The 17,337-nt window shown below is 32.4% G+C and overlaps 1 protein-coding gene and 1 pseudogene across 29 annotated transcripts in view; both read left to right on the top strand.

Moving 5' to 3' along the window:
- Nucleotides 1-17,337, top strand: part of LOC125049347 (protein tramtrack, beta isoform) — a 357,718-nt gene that overhangs the window by 81,055 nt on the left and 259,326 nt on the right. Inside the window, exon 5 of one of the 29 annotated variants that reach the window (XM_047648549.1) lies at nt 11,846-12,124. The exons of 25 other annotated variants lie outside the window; for them this stretch is intronic. In XM_047648549.1, coding sequence (XP_047504505.1) covers nt 11,846-12,078 — 233 coding nt within the window. In that variant the 3' untranslated portion in view covers nt 12,079-12,124. Of the gene's footprint in view, nt 1-3,265; nt 3,511-6,301; nt 7,306-8,837; nt 9,095-11,845; nt 12,125-17,337 lie in introns of those variants that run through there. 3 more of the 29 variants (XM_047648544.1, XM_047648563.1, XM_047648550.1) reach the window with 3 other exon arrangements.
- On the top strand, nt 1,888-3,265 carry LOC125049351 (annotated as a pseudogene).

Here is a 17,337-nt window from a genome sequence, read left to right as displayed (position 1 = left end):
TAGCTAATTTGGAACTTATGTAGAACTTATCCGTACATTGTGAAACAGACCCTTATAGTAGGACCTTTTTAATAGACCATATTTGACAGGTTAGTTTTAGTTTTATAGAAGGTTCCTTGATGCTATATTTATAACGAGTTCACTGTTTAGAACATAAATTGTTTATCGTGTATAGAATGGTTTATTAGTAATGGTAAAATTATCTTCTGAAAAAAGTTTAGTAATTTTGCAGTACTAAGAAAGAATATAATATGCCCGCCGTTACATTATGATGATGTGGCAAATGTCATCTGTAATTGTCACTTCTATAATTGAAGTTACAGTGTGAGTTTGACAATTATTTTATAATTGATGTCGTGGTGGTTAAAATATTTTTATACAATTATTATAATTTGTTAATACTTTTCTAACGTGGGTTGTGCCCTGTGGCGTATTTTCAATTAGAAGATGCTTGCGTTTCTAATTAAAAATATGTTATTAACATATATTCATATATTCGTATATGTTTCACGTACACCAAGTGGATTACCAGCACAAATTAATTAAGGTTATTCATTTTTAGCCCAGAGTTTATGAGTATTACAATGTCAATTAAAAAATGCTATTATTAAATAATGTCTCTGTACCTGCTTTTATTTCATTTTGATGTTTCCGGTAACGTAATTATTTTCTTCAGTTATAAATAAAATACAGTAAGAATGTTTTGTCGTAACTTAGTAGCGGTGTTAGGTTCGATTGCTGGTGATACATATGTTTTTTTTAACATTAGTATGTTGGTAGAAGTTGTTGTAGAAGTTTCAATTCGAAGTCTAACTTGGCACATTTGTATGTAATTGCCAAATTTTATTGCTATATCTTCGATTACCTATGGAACATTTGTTGCATTTGAACTATCCGAGATTGCGTCGTATACTCGGCGAATTTGTGCTACGGCCAGCTTCTAATCTTCTAGAAGAAACTTCTAATGCGACTTCCAACAAAGTTGCGTTAAACGTTCAACGCTCCTTGGAAGAGGGAATAGAAAGAGAGCGAGAGTGAATGCGTGGCACTCGAACGCATGCGCGTAGTATATAACATAGCGCAAGCGTTAGCAACGAGTAGCGTCCAATATTCCAACGCAAAAGGGAGAGAGAAAGAAAGATAGCGCGTGGTATTCATGCGATGCACCGAAGTAAACAGTGTGAGCGTCGTAAAATTAGCTGAAATATGTACTTATTGCTCTATTTTAGTTTATAACTAGCTGACCTGGCTAACTTCGTTCCGCCCTACAAACTTATAATATCGTTGTTACTTTAATTTAACTAAATTTCGGATTTCATTAATGTTAAGTATTACATTAATACAACTTTTTTGCAAATACAGAAATGTTTTATTGCTTGCCATTGCGAAAGAAGAATGGCAGTTTTACACATTAGGCATCTTCTCTCTAGCGTCAATATGGCGATACTGCATGTTAAGCACTTTCTGATATCCAACATCTTTTGATCAGGATCAAAGCATGGTTATGCATCTCCTCATTCACCTCAAGATCGGAATTTCTGGAACTGACACGAATTCGACGTAAAATGATGCGTAGTTTTGTCAACAGATGGCACCATATGGTTTTTGCATTCGTAAAATTAATTAATTAATTTATTGTTATTCGATAACTTATCCGACATTTTATTGCTTATTCTGCTATTCGGGACGGAAACAAATTCAACAAATCAAAAACCATGGCAATCGGTCCAGCCGTTCTCGAGTTATAAGTGTTGTAACAAACACGACTTTCTTTTATATATATAGATATTCATTATTTCATTTACTGCTTTTTTTAGTTGGATTTGATACACATATAACTTAATAGGGTTTTTTATTTTCAAATTTAGTGCATAACGATTATAAAAAATGAGTGAAAACAATCCCACGGACAAGCGGCGGATTTAAGGTTATGTCAAGGTACTTGTGAATGTCAATTGATTGTTAGGTTTTCTCTTTTGAAATTACATTATGACGCATTCACATACTTATTAATACAAATACATTTTCTAGGGCGAGACGATGAGGCAACAAGCAGTTCCACTGGTTCAAGAGGTCCACGAGTGAAAAATGCACAATATTACCGTGATTACAGAGCACGGAAGCGAGCGGAGCAGGAAAAAGGGTCGTTGAATGGAATTAGTGATCCTTCTACTGCTGATTCTTCTACAGTAACATCGAAGACAAGGAAATCGGCCGCGGAATATCAGAGAGAGTACCGAGCACGTTTAAAAGCCAAACGTGAGAATATAGTCATGGATTTTCTTTGGTCTGCATAAAAAAATCAATAAAATAAAGTCTTAAAGAAAAAATATGATTTTACTAAAAATCTATTGTTACCCCTTCCTATTTTCATTTCCACATTATAAAGTTACACTTCTTCCGGGCGGAGGGACTCCATTTTATTGTATACATAATTAGTAAGAAAAAAGTTAGTAGTAAGTTTATTAAATTTGGAATAATATAGTCTAGTGTTCTGTACCCATAAAGATTATTGTAATATTTAGTTTTTTACGTGTTGAATGGTGAGTTTTAATTGTTTTAATGTAAATTGCTGTGAAAATATTTTTCAATAATGTAAATAGTCTTCTTTATATTATAATTTTAATTTCTTAGGAGAAATTTCTTTTGAAATACCTATTTGTATTGCAAATATTTGATCTAGATAAGTTTCGCATGTTCTTCCATAGGTTGAAAGGCCATATGTTACAATGGGATCCGCCAGTGCTTTGTATAGTAGTAGCAGAGTTTTAAGAGGTATTTTATTTTCGCGAGGTATCTTCGCCTCTGACAGACAGAGTTCATATGCATTTTTCAGGACATTCTGTCATCTTTATTAAGCCCGAGGTACTTGTGGTTGTGTACTAATTCTAAGGCGCTTGAGTTGCAGTTGATGGGACACGAGTTATTAAAATGTGCATCATGATGCATCGCAGCGAAACTAAATTATTTTTGGATGCGCAATTTCAATGTCCATAAATTTTTTGTAACTAGAGAATTTTTTAGAGTCTTTTAAAATTACTTTTCTTTATTATGTTATAATTTTAACGAAATTTTTGATTACTTAAAAGTTTTCACGCCATTTTTACTAGTCTTTTATTTTATCAGCTAGAGAAGTAAGTGTAAATTAAATATCTCTAATGAGTGGTTAAATGTTCTACAATATATATGTTTAAGCAGACCTGATGTCATGTAAGTTAAAAGTTAATCTAATTAAACGAATTGTAACGTTATCATTTATTTCTAGTAAGATACGGAGTTTCTCAGAGAGGTAATCCCATTCTCATGGTTGGAGGGAACAGGTTCAAGAAGACATCCGGGTATGGAAAGAAGAGCTGGTGGCATTGCATTAAGCGATCCAGCACGAGTTGTCCTGCTAGTATGAGTCTGGATGGAAACTGTGTCGTCAGAGTGAATTTTAATCACAATCACCAGCAACCGGCAGCAATACAACCTATAGATGTTCCGATTATATGATAAGTACCTAATAAGAGTTAATTAAACAAATATTTTACTAATACATTATTGTTAAGTCTCGGAACTTTTTTGCCCCAATTTTGTTAATGTAAGCTAAGAGATTTAAATGAAAGGCAACGTCTTAAGTAAGAAGCCATGTTAAAAATGACTACAATGATGTTTAATATACATAATGAATATATATTTCTCAACACTTTACCGGCCGGCCTTATCGCTAACAAGCGATCCCTTCCAGGCAACCCTAGTACGAAAAAGAAAAAATACATCGTTAAATAAATTGCAGATAACAACTTACATAAAATAAAATAAAAATCTAAGAAATCAGCCTGATTATGTGTGACTAAATAAGACAAATATTTTTCAGGAAATTGAAAACTTACCATGTTTGTAGTGATGGTTATCTTTGGACGTTTTAAGTTTGTGAAATAAGCTCTTGTAAAATAAAGTAAATGAAATACTCCAAGTTATTGTTATAAGAATCTCGTTATTATGGTTTTTAGATCTTTTTGTGCCTTTATAAATAATTCACTTATTGTATTAATGTAATATTCAGTTTAAGACATCGTGTAAATAAGAACAAAATATATACTAATAAATCAATAAGGTTTTTAAATAACTTAAAACATACTAAAATTTTTGTTTATACTTGAGAAATAAAGTTGAATCTCCTTATAAGTTTATTAGCCTTTTACCCACTTTGAAAGTGACAAATAACCATGTTTAGCTGTTTGTGTGCGGGAAAGAAGAATTAGTAGATTTGTATGTCATTTTCCGTTACAAAATACACGCTTTTCCCCAAACCAAGTTACTTGCCAAGACCTTAAGCCATAAAATCTCATAATAAAATAAGTCTTTTCCATCTACTAAGTTCGGTAAGTTTTTAACTTATTGAAAGTGATATATGATATCTCATACAAGTTTTCCTGATATACATAACTGATGTTTTGCAGCCTTTTTCGGTTTTACACCAGGAGGTAAGCGATGCCTAGATATTGATGGCCACCGTTTCACCGTACATCAGAACGAAGGAGCCAAGATTCGATGGAGATGTGTCAGAAAAACCTTTGGGTGTTCAGCCTTCGTCACAACTATAGATAATATCATTATTAAATCAAGACAGATACACAATCACAGTTAAAGTAATTAAAAATTAATTACTTTATTATAATTTATTTGTAAAGATTAGGGAAATATATACATAGGAATACATGAACCTCATAAGCTAATTTTTTATCTTTTACAAGAAACGAATATATAATCTATATATAAACTCCACAGAAAGATATATTTCAAATGTATAGTTTGTCGTTGTTTTTATATTTGTTTTCCAAAAACTGATTCAGTATTCTTATTTTAGAAAAAGGGAGAAATAAGTAGGTACTTTTGTTAAATCATTTTTGTTACATTTATGTTTTTATAAAATATAGTGTGTATTGTGGGAATGGTTTGTTTTAAATAAAATACATTGTTGAATGGAGCATGGAGCGTGTTCACTGGTCCCGTGTCCTTAGGTGGGACGCCAGTAGTCCTTCTATGCCTTCCAAACCGAAACAATTATTGGAATCGAAGTTAGGACGACCGTTACGCGTTATCAACTACTGAGGCGACATGGTCTTGTCCAATTTACGTTTATGTATTAACTATTGTTAATAATTTGATAATTGTTGTAAGTATTATGTTATACGATTTCTTTTAAATTGTGTATATATAGTAGTAGTGTTTTTGTTCTATTATTATAGTAATTAACGAGATCTCTGTTATATTACCATGACAAATACATTTTTAATGAATAAATGTAAATAAGATTTATTTATGAAATTTTTATTTGCAACGTAAACGACTCGATCTTACTCACGATACCATTACGAATAGTTTAACAATATACAAAATAAAATGTACGTGAAAACATTGCTATTCCATTTTGTTTTCATAAATTAATTAGTGTAAGCTAATGAAATAGAGAAAAATAAGTATTTTATATTATATTATGATAAATTTTTATTTATCACTAGATGACGGCGAACTTAGTATCGCCTACATCTATTTCTGTAAAAGGTTCTCAAACCTTAGTACAAGTTTTATACACGTACGTAACATGCTTCACAACCAAGTGAATTTTTTTTTATTTTTAAAAAGACAAATGTTTAGAAGCTAGAATTGTATCGGAAAATTAAATTATTTATGGTTGTTTATGAATTTTATTTTAAATTTTACCTTCACTTAATTAGCCAAATCAGTCCAACCCTTATTTATATATATATATATGAAATAAAAGTTCTATAACTTCCCGGAATATTCAAGGCTGTAAACTATCCATCTTTGATATCCTAGAATTTCACAATAGGTAAGTTTTCTCTAGGATTTATCATGTTGTATTATAAAAATAACTAAAAATCACTTTATTTGATGCAAAAACAATACATTTTGTACAAGTACATTGTAAAGGTTGTAAACATAGGCAACGAATCGTTGAGATACGCTATTAATTTTGGTTAACCTTATACATATTAATAATAATTCTGAGCACTAGCGTTTAAACTAGGCCTAGCCTGTATCTTAAACACTAGTTCGTTCCAGTGTCATTAAAAAATTGGTTAAGTTGTTTGTCATTACATGTTTATTGTTTATTAAACTAAATGAAGGTACAATCTATGTAAGTTGTTGCAATTGGTTAGAGCGGTTAGAACTTCGACAAAAAAATTAAGTCGTGTGGATGAGAAACTTGAAAATTAATATTACCTACAGCATTATGCTATCCTAGTAAACTATGAATATGTAATCTTTACTAACAGATAATTATTTCCAGATCTCATGCGCGCGATTCTAAGAGCCCGTTTCTGCAGGGATTCTACTAACATCTATATTGGAGGACAGAAGTTTTTCAGACATTCCCGATCGCTAATGGGCAATAGAATTAGGTGGACCTGCGCTAAGAAACATAAGCTGAAGTGTAAGGCCTCTGCCGTGACCATAGATGGAGTTGTGGTGTCCACGACTGGCCTCCACTCTCACAATTAAATGCTTTACCCATTACGTACGAGTACACGTAGTACGTTTTAATAATCCTACTGTCTCTTCGTTTTCGTTATTTTTGAGGTCCAAAAATTTGTTAGATGATAAGAGAGTTATATGATGAAAATTATTTACCATCGGTATTTACTTTTGTAAAAGTATACATTTATCTCAATTTTGAGTAATCTCTTTTATATATGATGTATTAAATGTTATTAATGAAATATAAGGCCTTCTTTTCGATACGTCAAGGACTATAAACACCAAAAATGATACTAAGTATTAAAAATCTTAAGTTTATAAAAGAATATTATGCCTAATTATTTAAGATGTTTAGATATTTTTAAATATCATAAAAGTTAACAGTAGATGTGTGATTCTATATGAATAACTTACGTACACCGTTGGACCGTCCAAGTCTCTGTGGGACTTACTCCTGCGACATTTATTTTTACCCAGGACCTTCTTTAATAGAGAATGGCATATTATGGTTAATGTGTGTTGCGTTTTAACATAGGTAAAACATATTTTTATAGCATTCCACTTAAAGTTAGGAACATATTTTTGTAATGGATGAAATCAATTTAAAATATAATGTTACCAGAACGGAGCCTTTTGTATTTTATACGGTTGCGATTTTTGGAAATTTATCTAAATTTATTTAGTTATTTTTATTAATGTTAATGAGCACTGTATATGTAAGATTATTATAGGTATTATTATTAAATTTTCAATCATTTCTATTTACACTGTTAATGTTGTATCGAAGTATTGTTTTAATAAACACTTTTATTGATATATTTTTTTAACGATCTAATTTGAGTTTATTAAATACCAGGAGAAGGTATAAGATTTGAATCTCTGAGACTCAAATTCTGTTACAAGGAGATGTTAGAAGAAGACTTTGAAATTTCAGTTGATGTCAAATGGTTATCAAACTCTGACAGGTTCGCCCTAGAGCTAGCGATACTAGGTCAGAGAACATTAATTTTAAAGCTATTACTCACCATTGTAGTGTTATCTTTCAGAGCTAAAAAATGAAATTGTATTTGCTGAAGTAAATAAAGCGCCAATCAGAAAACACAGTACACCAAGCTTAGATATGAAAATTGAAATATTGAAGAGACTAGATAACGGTGAGAAACAGTGTGCTTTGGCAAAGGAATATGAATTGGGACGATCCACAATCTACGATATCAAAAGAAAGAGAGCGCAGATTCATAACTTCGCTACTCAAGTTAAACATAAGGCGAAAACACGGAAGAATTTGACGAATGGTCGCAACTCATTGCTTGAGAATGCTCTTTTTAATTGGTATCAACAGAAAAAAGATGATGGAGTCACTTTAAGGAACAATGCTATTCGTTCAAAAGCTCTTTATTTCAATAAAGCTTTTAATAATAATAAAACATTTCGCGCTAGTTCTGCTTGGCTTGCGAAATTTAAGGATAGATTTGGAATTTCGTAAGTTTGAGGCGTTCTCTGAAGTGTATCTTTAACAATACGTTTTTTTAAATAATTTATTTTAATTTTTTAAATTAATCTATTTATTTAGAAATAGATGAACTTCGTATCACCTAAATATATTTGTGTCGAAACAAAATACAAAGTTTTTAAAACGGACCAAAAAGATCGGTCCTCATACTACAGCTATGGAACACAAATTTCTGATATAAATATTGGACAACCAAGTGACAGATTTTTAATTCTAAAAAGACAACACATCAAATATTTCTCAGCTAGGAATAGTTTTTATTGGAAAATTAAACTGTCGTATTTAGTATTTTTATTTACATATTATTTATGTTTCCACCGTTTCCATTTTTCCTGAACTTTCCACAAATTTTATTTTTGTAAGAATATAATCTGATAATGGACGTCATTTATTAATGCCAGTATATGGTGTTTCTTGTTTTTAGATCTAATTTTCGAATGCAAGAATATTTTCAATCATAAATCAATCAGTTATATTCCTATTCAGTGTTTCGGGTACTTCCCTCGCCTACTGAATATATTTTGTATTGGTTTTGTTATTTTCCAATTTATGATATTTATTTTAGTTTTTTGTCTTTGTATCTTTTTTTAAGTTATAAATGATTAAAAATCAATTTTTAAAAAATAATATATAAAATGTTCTTATTATTTTACAAATTCTAGTAAAATTCTGGTAAATCTGTAACTTTGATAACACGAGTGAGAAAGAACTTTCTATTCAAACTATTTAATAACATAATCATATTTGATTTTATGACACTCGCCCCTAGTCTGTCCATACAAACAGATACAAAATTAAAAACAAAACATTTCTACATTTACATTATCTTTTTTAGGACAGATAATAAACACCAGTCGAGGTATGATGCTTCTCTACGATAGGTACACTTATAACAGACAGCAAGGTGCAAGGAACAGAATGCTCCGGTGGTATTGTGCAAAATACCACGCGGGCTGTAAAGTCACGGTCCTGACGACATCTGAAAATATAGTAACCAAAATTGTTGGTGAACATAACCACGCAATACCCATCCTTCATGAACTTTCTGATGGTAGATATTATGTTCTTATAAAATAATCTCAATTTTTTTGTGTTTGTGAACATGTTTGTTTTTTTGTTTTGTTATGTCTGTGTATATATTGTGCATACTTATAAGAAGTTCGTTGTCTTTTTTAGTATAATGATCCGTAAGTATGTAAGTGCCATATTATTAGACCAGAGTTCCCCAAACTTTTTTGTGTCGTAGACCCCTTGCCATGTTTTTCCGTGTTGGGTAGACCCCCTACTTACCTGATATTGATTTCCTGTAAATTTCTAACTGTAGTGAAGTTTAGTATTAAAAATTTAAATTAAAAACACATGTTAATTTATACATTTATTATATTTATAAGCTGGTGAAGCTAGTGTTATGGGTACTAGGCAACGGATATACATACATATTATAGATAGATAGACATATAAATACATAATATTTAAACACCCAAGACCTAAGCACAACACCAAATGCTCATCACATCGATGTTCGTCTCAGCCAGGGATCGAACCCGGGACCCATGGATTCGCAGTCAGGGGTACTGACCACTAGACCAATGAGTCGTCAAAAATAAAACTACTAAAAAAAATTTGTATCTGTTTGTTTGTAATGTATAAGGTTTGATATTATAAGATAGTACAATGTAAGTAAATAGGTACTATCAGTATGTGTTGAGATCCAACTGACCGTTTTTAGGGCAGTTTTTGCCGAGTACCACCACTTTGGGAAACCAGCTGCCCACTGAAGTATTTCCGAACCAATTCGAGTTAGGGTCCTTTAAGATAAGAGCCAATTCTTAAAAGGCTAGTGACGCACTTGCGAACCTTGTAGAAATATGAGTGTTCATGGGCGGCAGCATCACTTAACATCAGATGAGCTTCCTGCCCTGTTATATATTTAAAACAAAATGGTTGATGAATAGTTAAATGCTAAATGATAGAATAAAGCGCATAATTCATATGTTTAAGTCAAAAAAACTCTTTTCTTTATGGCTAATTTTCTTTTCTGTGTGAGTCATGATTCTACCTATACAAAAAATATATTTCTATCTTTAAAATTGTATTTTAAGATATTTATTTATAAGACATTTTTTTTATATATTGTGCACATAAATATAGTCAGGGAATATCTGCGTTCGGTTCCTATAATTCTTTCTAGGTGATGGGCAAGGGTAGAACCTTGAACTTCAAATAGACATAGAAATGCATTTGTCTCATTTATTATCACTTTTTTTATTTTAAGGTGATGTTGTATTTTAATGAGACAGGCTTTATGGCTCTTAAAAACTGATGATATTGATAATTTAATATTAATGAACTAATAAATAATACATTAACATAATGTATTTTTATATCGACCCTGTGGCCCACTATGCATCCTTTATAGCGATTCAGATTTCAGTATGGAGAAGGACTTATTGTTATTTGAATTTCCAAGTGAACGTGTATGTAATTGCCTGGATTTAGCAGTATTTCCAAAACACTGCCAAATCCAGGCAATTAATTAGTAATGTATTCTAATATTCGAGAGTAAACTCTGCTGGTTTAAGACAAACAAAATATATTATTAAATTACTGTATATTTTTACAGTTACATATACCATCAGAATTAAGGAGAATGGACATAAATGCATGCAACTTGGAAAATTCTACTTTGGTCCCCACTACACCAGAAGTTTTAAAACAAGATGGCGCTGTGTGAGGCATAACATGCAGTGTAATGCTGTTGTTTACACATTGGGTGAACAGATCTTATGGTACAAAAATGAACATAATCATCCATGAATTACTATTATGACAATATTTCAAACAACAGCTGACTTGACAGAAAAACTACCCTCTCGTTCTATCGCGGCGTTAAGACAGTACAATGTAGTATTGTCCTACATTAACATAACTCATTTAAATAAAACACTATTTTGACCGGAATGAAGTTATGTATTATTTTATAAATTTACAACTATTTAACATAATTTTAAATTTATCCGACGTTTCGCGTGCTTTACAGGGTGCGTGGTCACGGTGACTGAAGACAAAAGATGTTGAATGTCAAGAAGTATCACAGCTGCAGAGAAAGTTGCATTATCTGTATTTATTTCCCCGGAGTTGGTATCGACTAAAAGATGGAGGGTTTTGGCAAAAATGGCTCACGGTGTCCTCTATTTTCGCGGATTGTGTTTCTTTTTAAGATTTTAATTTGGATATTATTGGATCCCAGGTGTTTGACAATTTTAGGCCGTCTTCTCTATTGAAATTGGGATGTTTTTTGATTTCAATGACTTCGCGTACCAATCTTGGGAAGAATCTTAAAATTATGTTAAATAGTTGTAAATTTATAAAATAATACATAACTTCAATCCGGTCAAAATAGTGTTTCAGTACAATGTAGTAAAAACTGTGTAGATTTTTCTTCTATATGTTATATAAACTTATACTCGTACAATAGGTGGATCGAGACTTCAAAGAAGTTATGTTCTGTCGTAGTAGTATAGTAGTATACTTAAGAAACTGATCTCGCTTGACGTTAATATTTCGATGTTTAAATGTATTATTATTTATAAAATTATATGTTGTAAATGAACTATGTCAGTAAGTTATCCATGAATAAAGTGTAGTAGCATCTGTAATTGGAATGTTTCTATGGCGAACTAATTATTTCCCTCTGATTCTTTAACTCTAAGACGAGTTACGTATTTGTCTACACATCGGAGGTTTTATTTACGGAAATAATAATATTAGTTGTGTTAAGTTATTATACTTATATGTTAATTACGATGGATGTATTATTAAATGTTATTTTTCTATTAACAGTGGTCTTCGTTCACAATATGTCTGGGAAGCGTTTGGCGATATATAATGGCTATTCTTTCTATTGTGGAGTGCAAAGTTCTAGGACATATACATGGAGATGCACCCGATGGGGCAACTGCAAGTCTAGATTCATACTTAGCGCGAAAAGTAATGTTTTGATAACCGGAAACTTTGATCACTCTCATGAACCGCCGCCGCATGTAATCAGAAATGGGATTTATATAAGAGTTTAGCTTTTGACTTACTTAAATTAGTTATGTATGTATACCATGTGTACCAGAGGTCGCTCAAAAAAAAGGTGGATAGAAGAAATATAAGCGGTAGCAGGAAACGAATGGAGAAAGAGAGCCATAGACAGAGTCAGTTGGATAAAGCTGGTTCCGATCGACGGTACTGAAGGTAGCTAGGATATGGGATTAGAATCAAAAGAAAAAAATATAGTATAAGTATTATAATTTGTTTTTTTGTCATGATTAAAAATTAAACGGGCTTTATTATTATTATGTATACCATAGACATTGTCTAGACTCGTTTCGTAAATTATCTTAGATTGTTCTTTTTTATTTGACTTAATGTTATGTATCCTACTCTATGTAATCAAATTGTATATATTGGGTGTTTTTTTTAGAGGTATAGAACTTTAAATTGCAATAAAACAACGATGGATTATTGGACTGACATGATTTTTTTTTTATTTGAAAGATAATCTTGTGGCAATACATTTTAAATATGATTTCTGGCATATGACTGCCACGGCCGGCTCGGATATAGTCCAATCTGGACGTCCAATTTTCCCGTCCGTTGTTCCCGATTTTCATAAGCGAATTTTGTTTAGCGATGAAGCACACTTCTGGTTAAATGGCTACGTCAACAAACAAAACTGCCGCATTTGGAGTGAAGCTAATCCTCAAGTGTATGTCGAAACACCGTTACATCCAGAAAAACTGACTGTTTGGTGCGCTTTATGGGCTGGTGGCAGCATTGGTCCATACTTCTTCAAAAACGATAATGGCGATAGGTATAGAGACATGATTACTAACTTTTTCATTCCTGAATTGAACAATCATGATGTCTTGTTAAAACCACAGCTCTTGGCTGTGGTTTTAACAAGACGGCGCAACATGTCACACAGCTCGTGCCACAATCGATTTACTGAAAGACACCGCCTAATGTCACGTTTTTGACCTGTGAATTAGCCTCCAAGATCTTGTGATTTAACACCGCTAGATTATTTTCTGTGGGGCTATGTAAAGTCATTGGTCTATGTGGATAAGCCACAAACGCTTGACCATTTGGAAGACAACATTCGCCGTGTTATTGCCGATATACGGCCACAAATGTTGAAAAAAGTCATCGAAAATTGTACGTCCAGATTGGACTATATCCGAGCCAGCCGTGGCAGTCATATGCCAGAAATCATATTTAAAATGTATTGCCACAAGATTATCTTTCAAATAAAAAAAAAATCATGTCAGTCCAATAATCCATCGTTGTTTTATTGCAATTTAAAGTTCTATACCTCTAAAAAAAACACCCGATATATATATATATATGTACTAGCTGACCTGGCAAACGTCGTTTTGCCATGTATATCATTTATAATAAAAAATAGGGGTTGATCGTAGAGGGGTGAAAATTAGGGGTTGTATGTATTTTTAATGCTGTATCATAAAAAATAAAATTTTATCTAAAAATTCAGAAATAATAATTTAGGGGTGGACTACCCTTAACATTTAGGGGGATAAAAAATAGATGTTGTCCGATTCTCAGACATACCCAATATGCAAACAAAATGTCATGAAAATCGGTCAAGCCGTTTCAGAGGAGTTTAACTACAAACACCGCGACACGAGAATTTTATATGTTAGATTCTCTTCAGTCGGTAGCTCATGTATGACATCTTGGTCAGCAAGGAAACATCTGGAGCGGACTATCTGTTTCCGCCGGTGTCTGTCGAGAGTCTCTCTTATTAGTGTTGTGTGGACTGTGAGTCTTTCATTTAATCGCTCCATCAGTGGTTGGTGAATCGCCACGTGATCTTTTGCCATCGCCGTTCGTATATACTACATTGTATGTAAATACAATCTATGATAGTAAGAACTTAAAGTGTTTATTTATAATAATGGCTTTATGTAGATATTGTTGTTTGAAATTTGTTATTATGTGATTGAGTGTAATAAAATATTTTGTTCTTATCTTGAATTATTTCTAAATTTCTTTAAAATAATTTTGTGACCCGTTACAGTAGGGCTAGTCACAATTGACACATCATCAGGCAGAATACGAAATTCCACCCGTATCACCTCGACGTCCGCCGTTCCACAACTGAGCGTTTTTCAAGGCAGTTTTTGCCGCGCACCACCACTATATGGAACCAGCTGCCCACTGAAGTATTTCCGAACCAATTCGACTTAACCCTAAGTCGAGGGTCCTTCAAGAAAAGAGCGTACCAATTCTTAAAAGGTCGGCAACGCACTCGCGAGCCCTCTGGCATTGAGAGTGTCCATGGGCGGCGGTATCACTTAATATCAGGTGAGCCTCCTGCCCGTTTGCCCCCTGTTCTATAAAAAAGAAACATCTTTTTGTAACGGCGGGCATTTTTTTTTTCGTGTTAAAACTGCACAATTGGTTGACTTTTAATTCCGATTACATATTTACTGGCAATATATATACTATATAATTATATAATGGCAAAACAAGTGATTTTACGACTTACTTTTACTAACAAACTATTCTAAACAAAGTAAACAATTTCACCATAAATGATTATTTGTGAAGGTATACATGCCGCAGCCAACTAGCTTAATTAGCCGTTCAAGTAACAGCCTAGCCTTTTAACTAAGCGGCGCCGTTTAACTAGCCGCCTGAAAGATATTCAGCCGTAGCGTTTGTTACAACATTTAATAAACTGGCTGGCAAAAGCTTAGGCCATTCGTACGATAGAGTCATTATGTGGCAGAAATAAAAAAAGATAAAAATATGGCATAAAAAATATTTCTTTTAAAATTAAATTGCTTGAGTCAAATTCACATTAATATTTCCACTACACTCTTCCTTTGTACATGTGGTTTTTCATGAAACTTTGGAAAACACCATCAAAGTTGTGGTTTGCCGACGCCATATTGACAATTTAAAGTTTTGTTTCAAGCTTGTGAGTGGCAGAAAGTGGATTTAAATTTAAATTAATAGTCAATAGGCTAGGCAAGTAATGAAACGTCATCGATGAAAATAGTTTGTCTAGCTGTTTGATCAACTGGCTGAACATCTTTAGTTAAAAGGCGCCGTTTAGTTAAAGGGCTAGGCTGTTAATCGAACAGCTAATTAAGCTAGTTGGCTGCGACATACATATTGTGATTATAATTAAACATAGTATTCTTTTTATAATATCTTTGAGTGCTGACAGCAGTAAAGAAGATGACAATACTCGTTACCGTTCTGATAGTTCAAGTCAATAAATTATATTTTTTATATAATTAAAAAAAAACATAACATAAGTACTATTTCGGAATAACTAAATTTGATTCTTAGTGAGCTATTTTAAGCTGGTCACCTCACTTAGAAGTTTTAACTGACATTTGTGATCTACTCGTATATTGGACCTCTGTGTTCAGCCGTTGTACTCTTTCTAAAGTACTCTTCTGTCTCTCTCCGTCCATTTTAGGTTGCAAAAGAGAGAAATCAGTGTTTTTGTTAAAACGGTAAGACCAATTTTAATGATTATATTTCTTTCAGTTTGCTATTACAAAAGACTTACGGGTAAGGTTGCAGCTGTTGTGAATGGATACACGTTTTATACGAACGACAATCAAAAGTTCTGGAGGTGTACAAAACGTAACTGTCGTTCTCGATTCATTTTAGATGAAGCTGGTAGGATGGAGAAATATTACTTAAAACACGAGCATATTCCCACCAAGTATATCATTAAAGACGGTTGCTATTATAATATTCGAAAATAATAACACTTTATTCCCAGTGTAGTAAAGCAGTTTTGTCTTTAGCAGTTACGTGTTTGAAATAAATGAATGTGAAAATTTATGTATTCAGTATTGAAGAATCGATTTTTATTTTCTACATATTTCTTTTCAAATGATTCAAATAGGTACTAATAATTATTATAAATAATGAAGTACCGAGTAGGACTACAAATTACTGTGGCTTTTTATTTTATTATTAAATCCGTTTATTGATTTCACAGCTTATACACCTTGGATTGCTAGGACAATTGGGTAATGTTTTTTTAATAACCATTTCATCGCATACACAACTTTTACTCTAGTAGCCGTCATGGTACTTGAGATATCTGCAGTCATAAGTTACTTTTTGTGTTACACAGCACTATTAAGACATAAATGTGCGAGGATAAAAATTCAAAGTCAAACTCAAAATCATTTATTGATTTAGATGACACAATGTATACTTATGAATGTCAATAAAGAAATACATGCTAAATGCTTCTAATTTTACATTTATTGCCAGTTCTCAAATCAAGAGCATAGAACGGACGAGAAGAACTGGCAATAAAGTATAAACTATCTTGTGAAAACGCGTAGGAAATATGAATTATATATAGTCAGTGAAACCTGGTTAAGTGAGACATCAAGGGACCTGCAATGTCGTTTCACTTATAGAGGTATTCCACTTACCCAGTGTCTCAGATATACAGGCATAAATAAATATCTGTCTCATTTACAGAGGGTTCCATTAATAGAGGTGAGAATACAGGTTATTTCAGTTATAGAGGTGCGATCATTAAATAAAATAACGTGTTATGTATGTAAATGAGTTTAAATAAAAAAAATTAGTACATACGTAAAGGTAATCATACAAATGTAATCAACAAAAATATTCAAGCACGTTTTTACACGTAAAATGTACGAATATGGAAACAGAATGTATCAATTATAAAATCTGTCATTTTAGTTTGTCGTTTGGAAGTATAAGCCATCAGATGTTTTTCGATGTTATAAATTTTATCAAATATGCTTTGGTCACCAATTGAAGACATTTCAAAATAACTGTGCAAAGTTTCTAGTGCTTTTACTGCTTCGCGTTTAGAAATTTTTACTAAATTTACTTCCGCACTCATTTCATCGTCTTCTTCTTTTGTGGGTAGAATAAGAATGAGTAAACAAACAATGTTATCTCAGTTACAGAGGTTTATGCATATAAAATTTACTAGCTGTCTCAGTTATAGAGGTAACTATGATGATAAATCGAAAGAACAAATCCCAGATATAGAGGTTTACCTCGTCTCACTAACAGAGGTAATTTAGTGCCAAAGTGTTGGGACCTCAGCATGAGTTCCGGTTATGGAGGTTTCTCACTTATCCAGGTCCCACTTAACCAAGTTTCACTGTATATCCTGCCCGATTGCAAGTGCGGTATCTCGGACACACTATCATAGTGTCAAAACATTATATAACACTAAGACTAGTAATGACTTAGTAGTGAATTATACTTATTATTACTTATTAGCAAACATTTGTGTGTGG

Source organism: Pieris napi, chromosome 5, assembly GCF_905475465.1.
Source record: "Pieris napi chromosome 5, ilPieNapi1.2, whole genome shotgun sequence".
Classification (NCBI taxonomy): domain Eukaryota; kingdom Metazoa; phylum Arthropoda; class Insecta; order Lepidoptera; family Pieridae; genus Pieris; species Pieris napi.
Note: the sequence above shows the minus strand (reverse complement) of the source record. Positions and strands in the feature narration are given on the sequence as shown.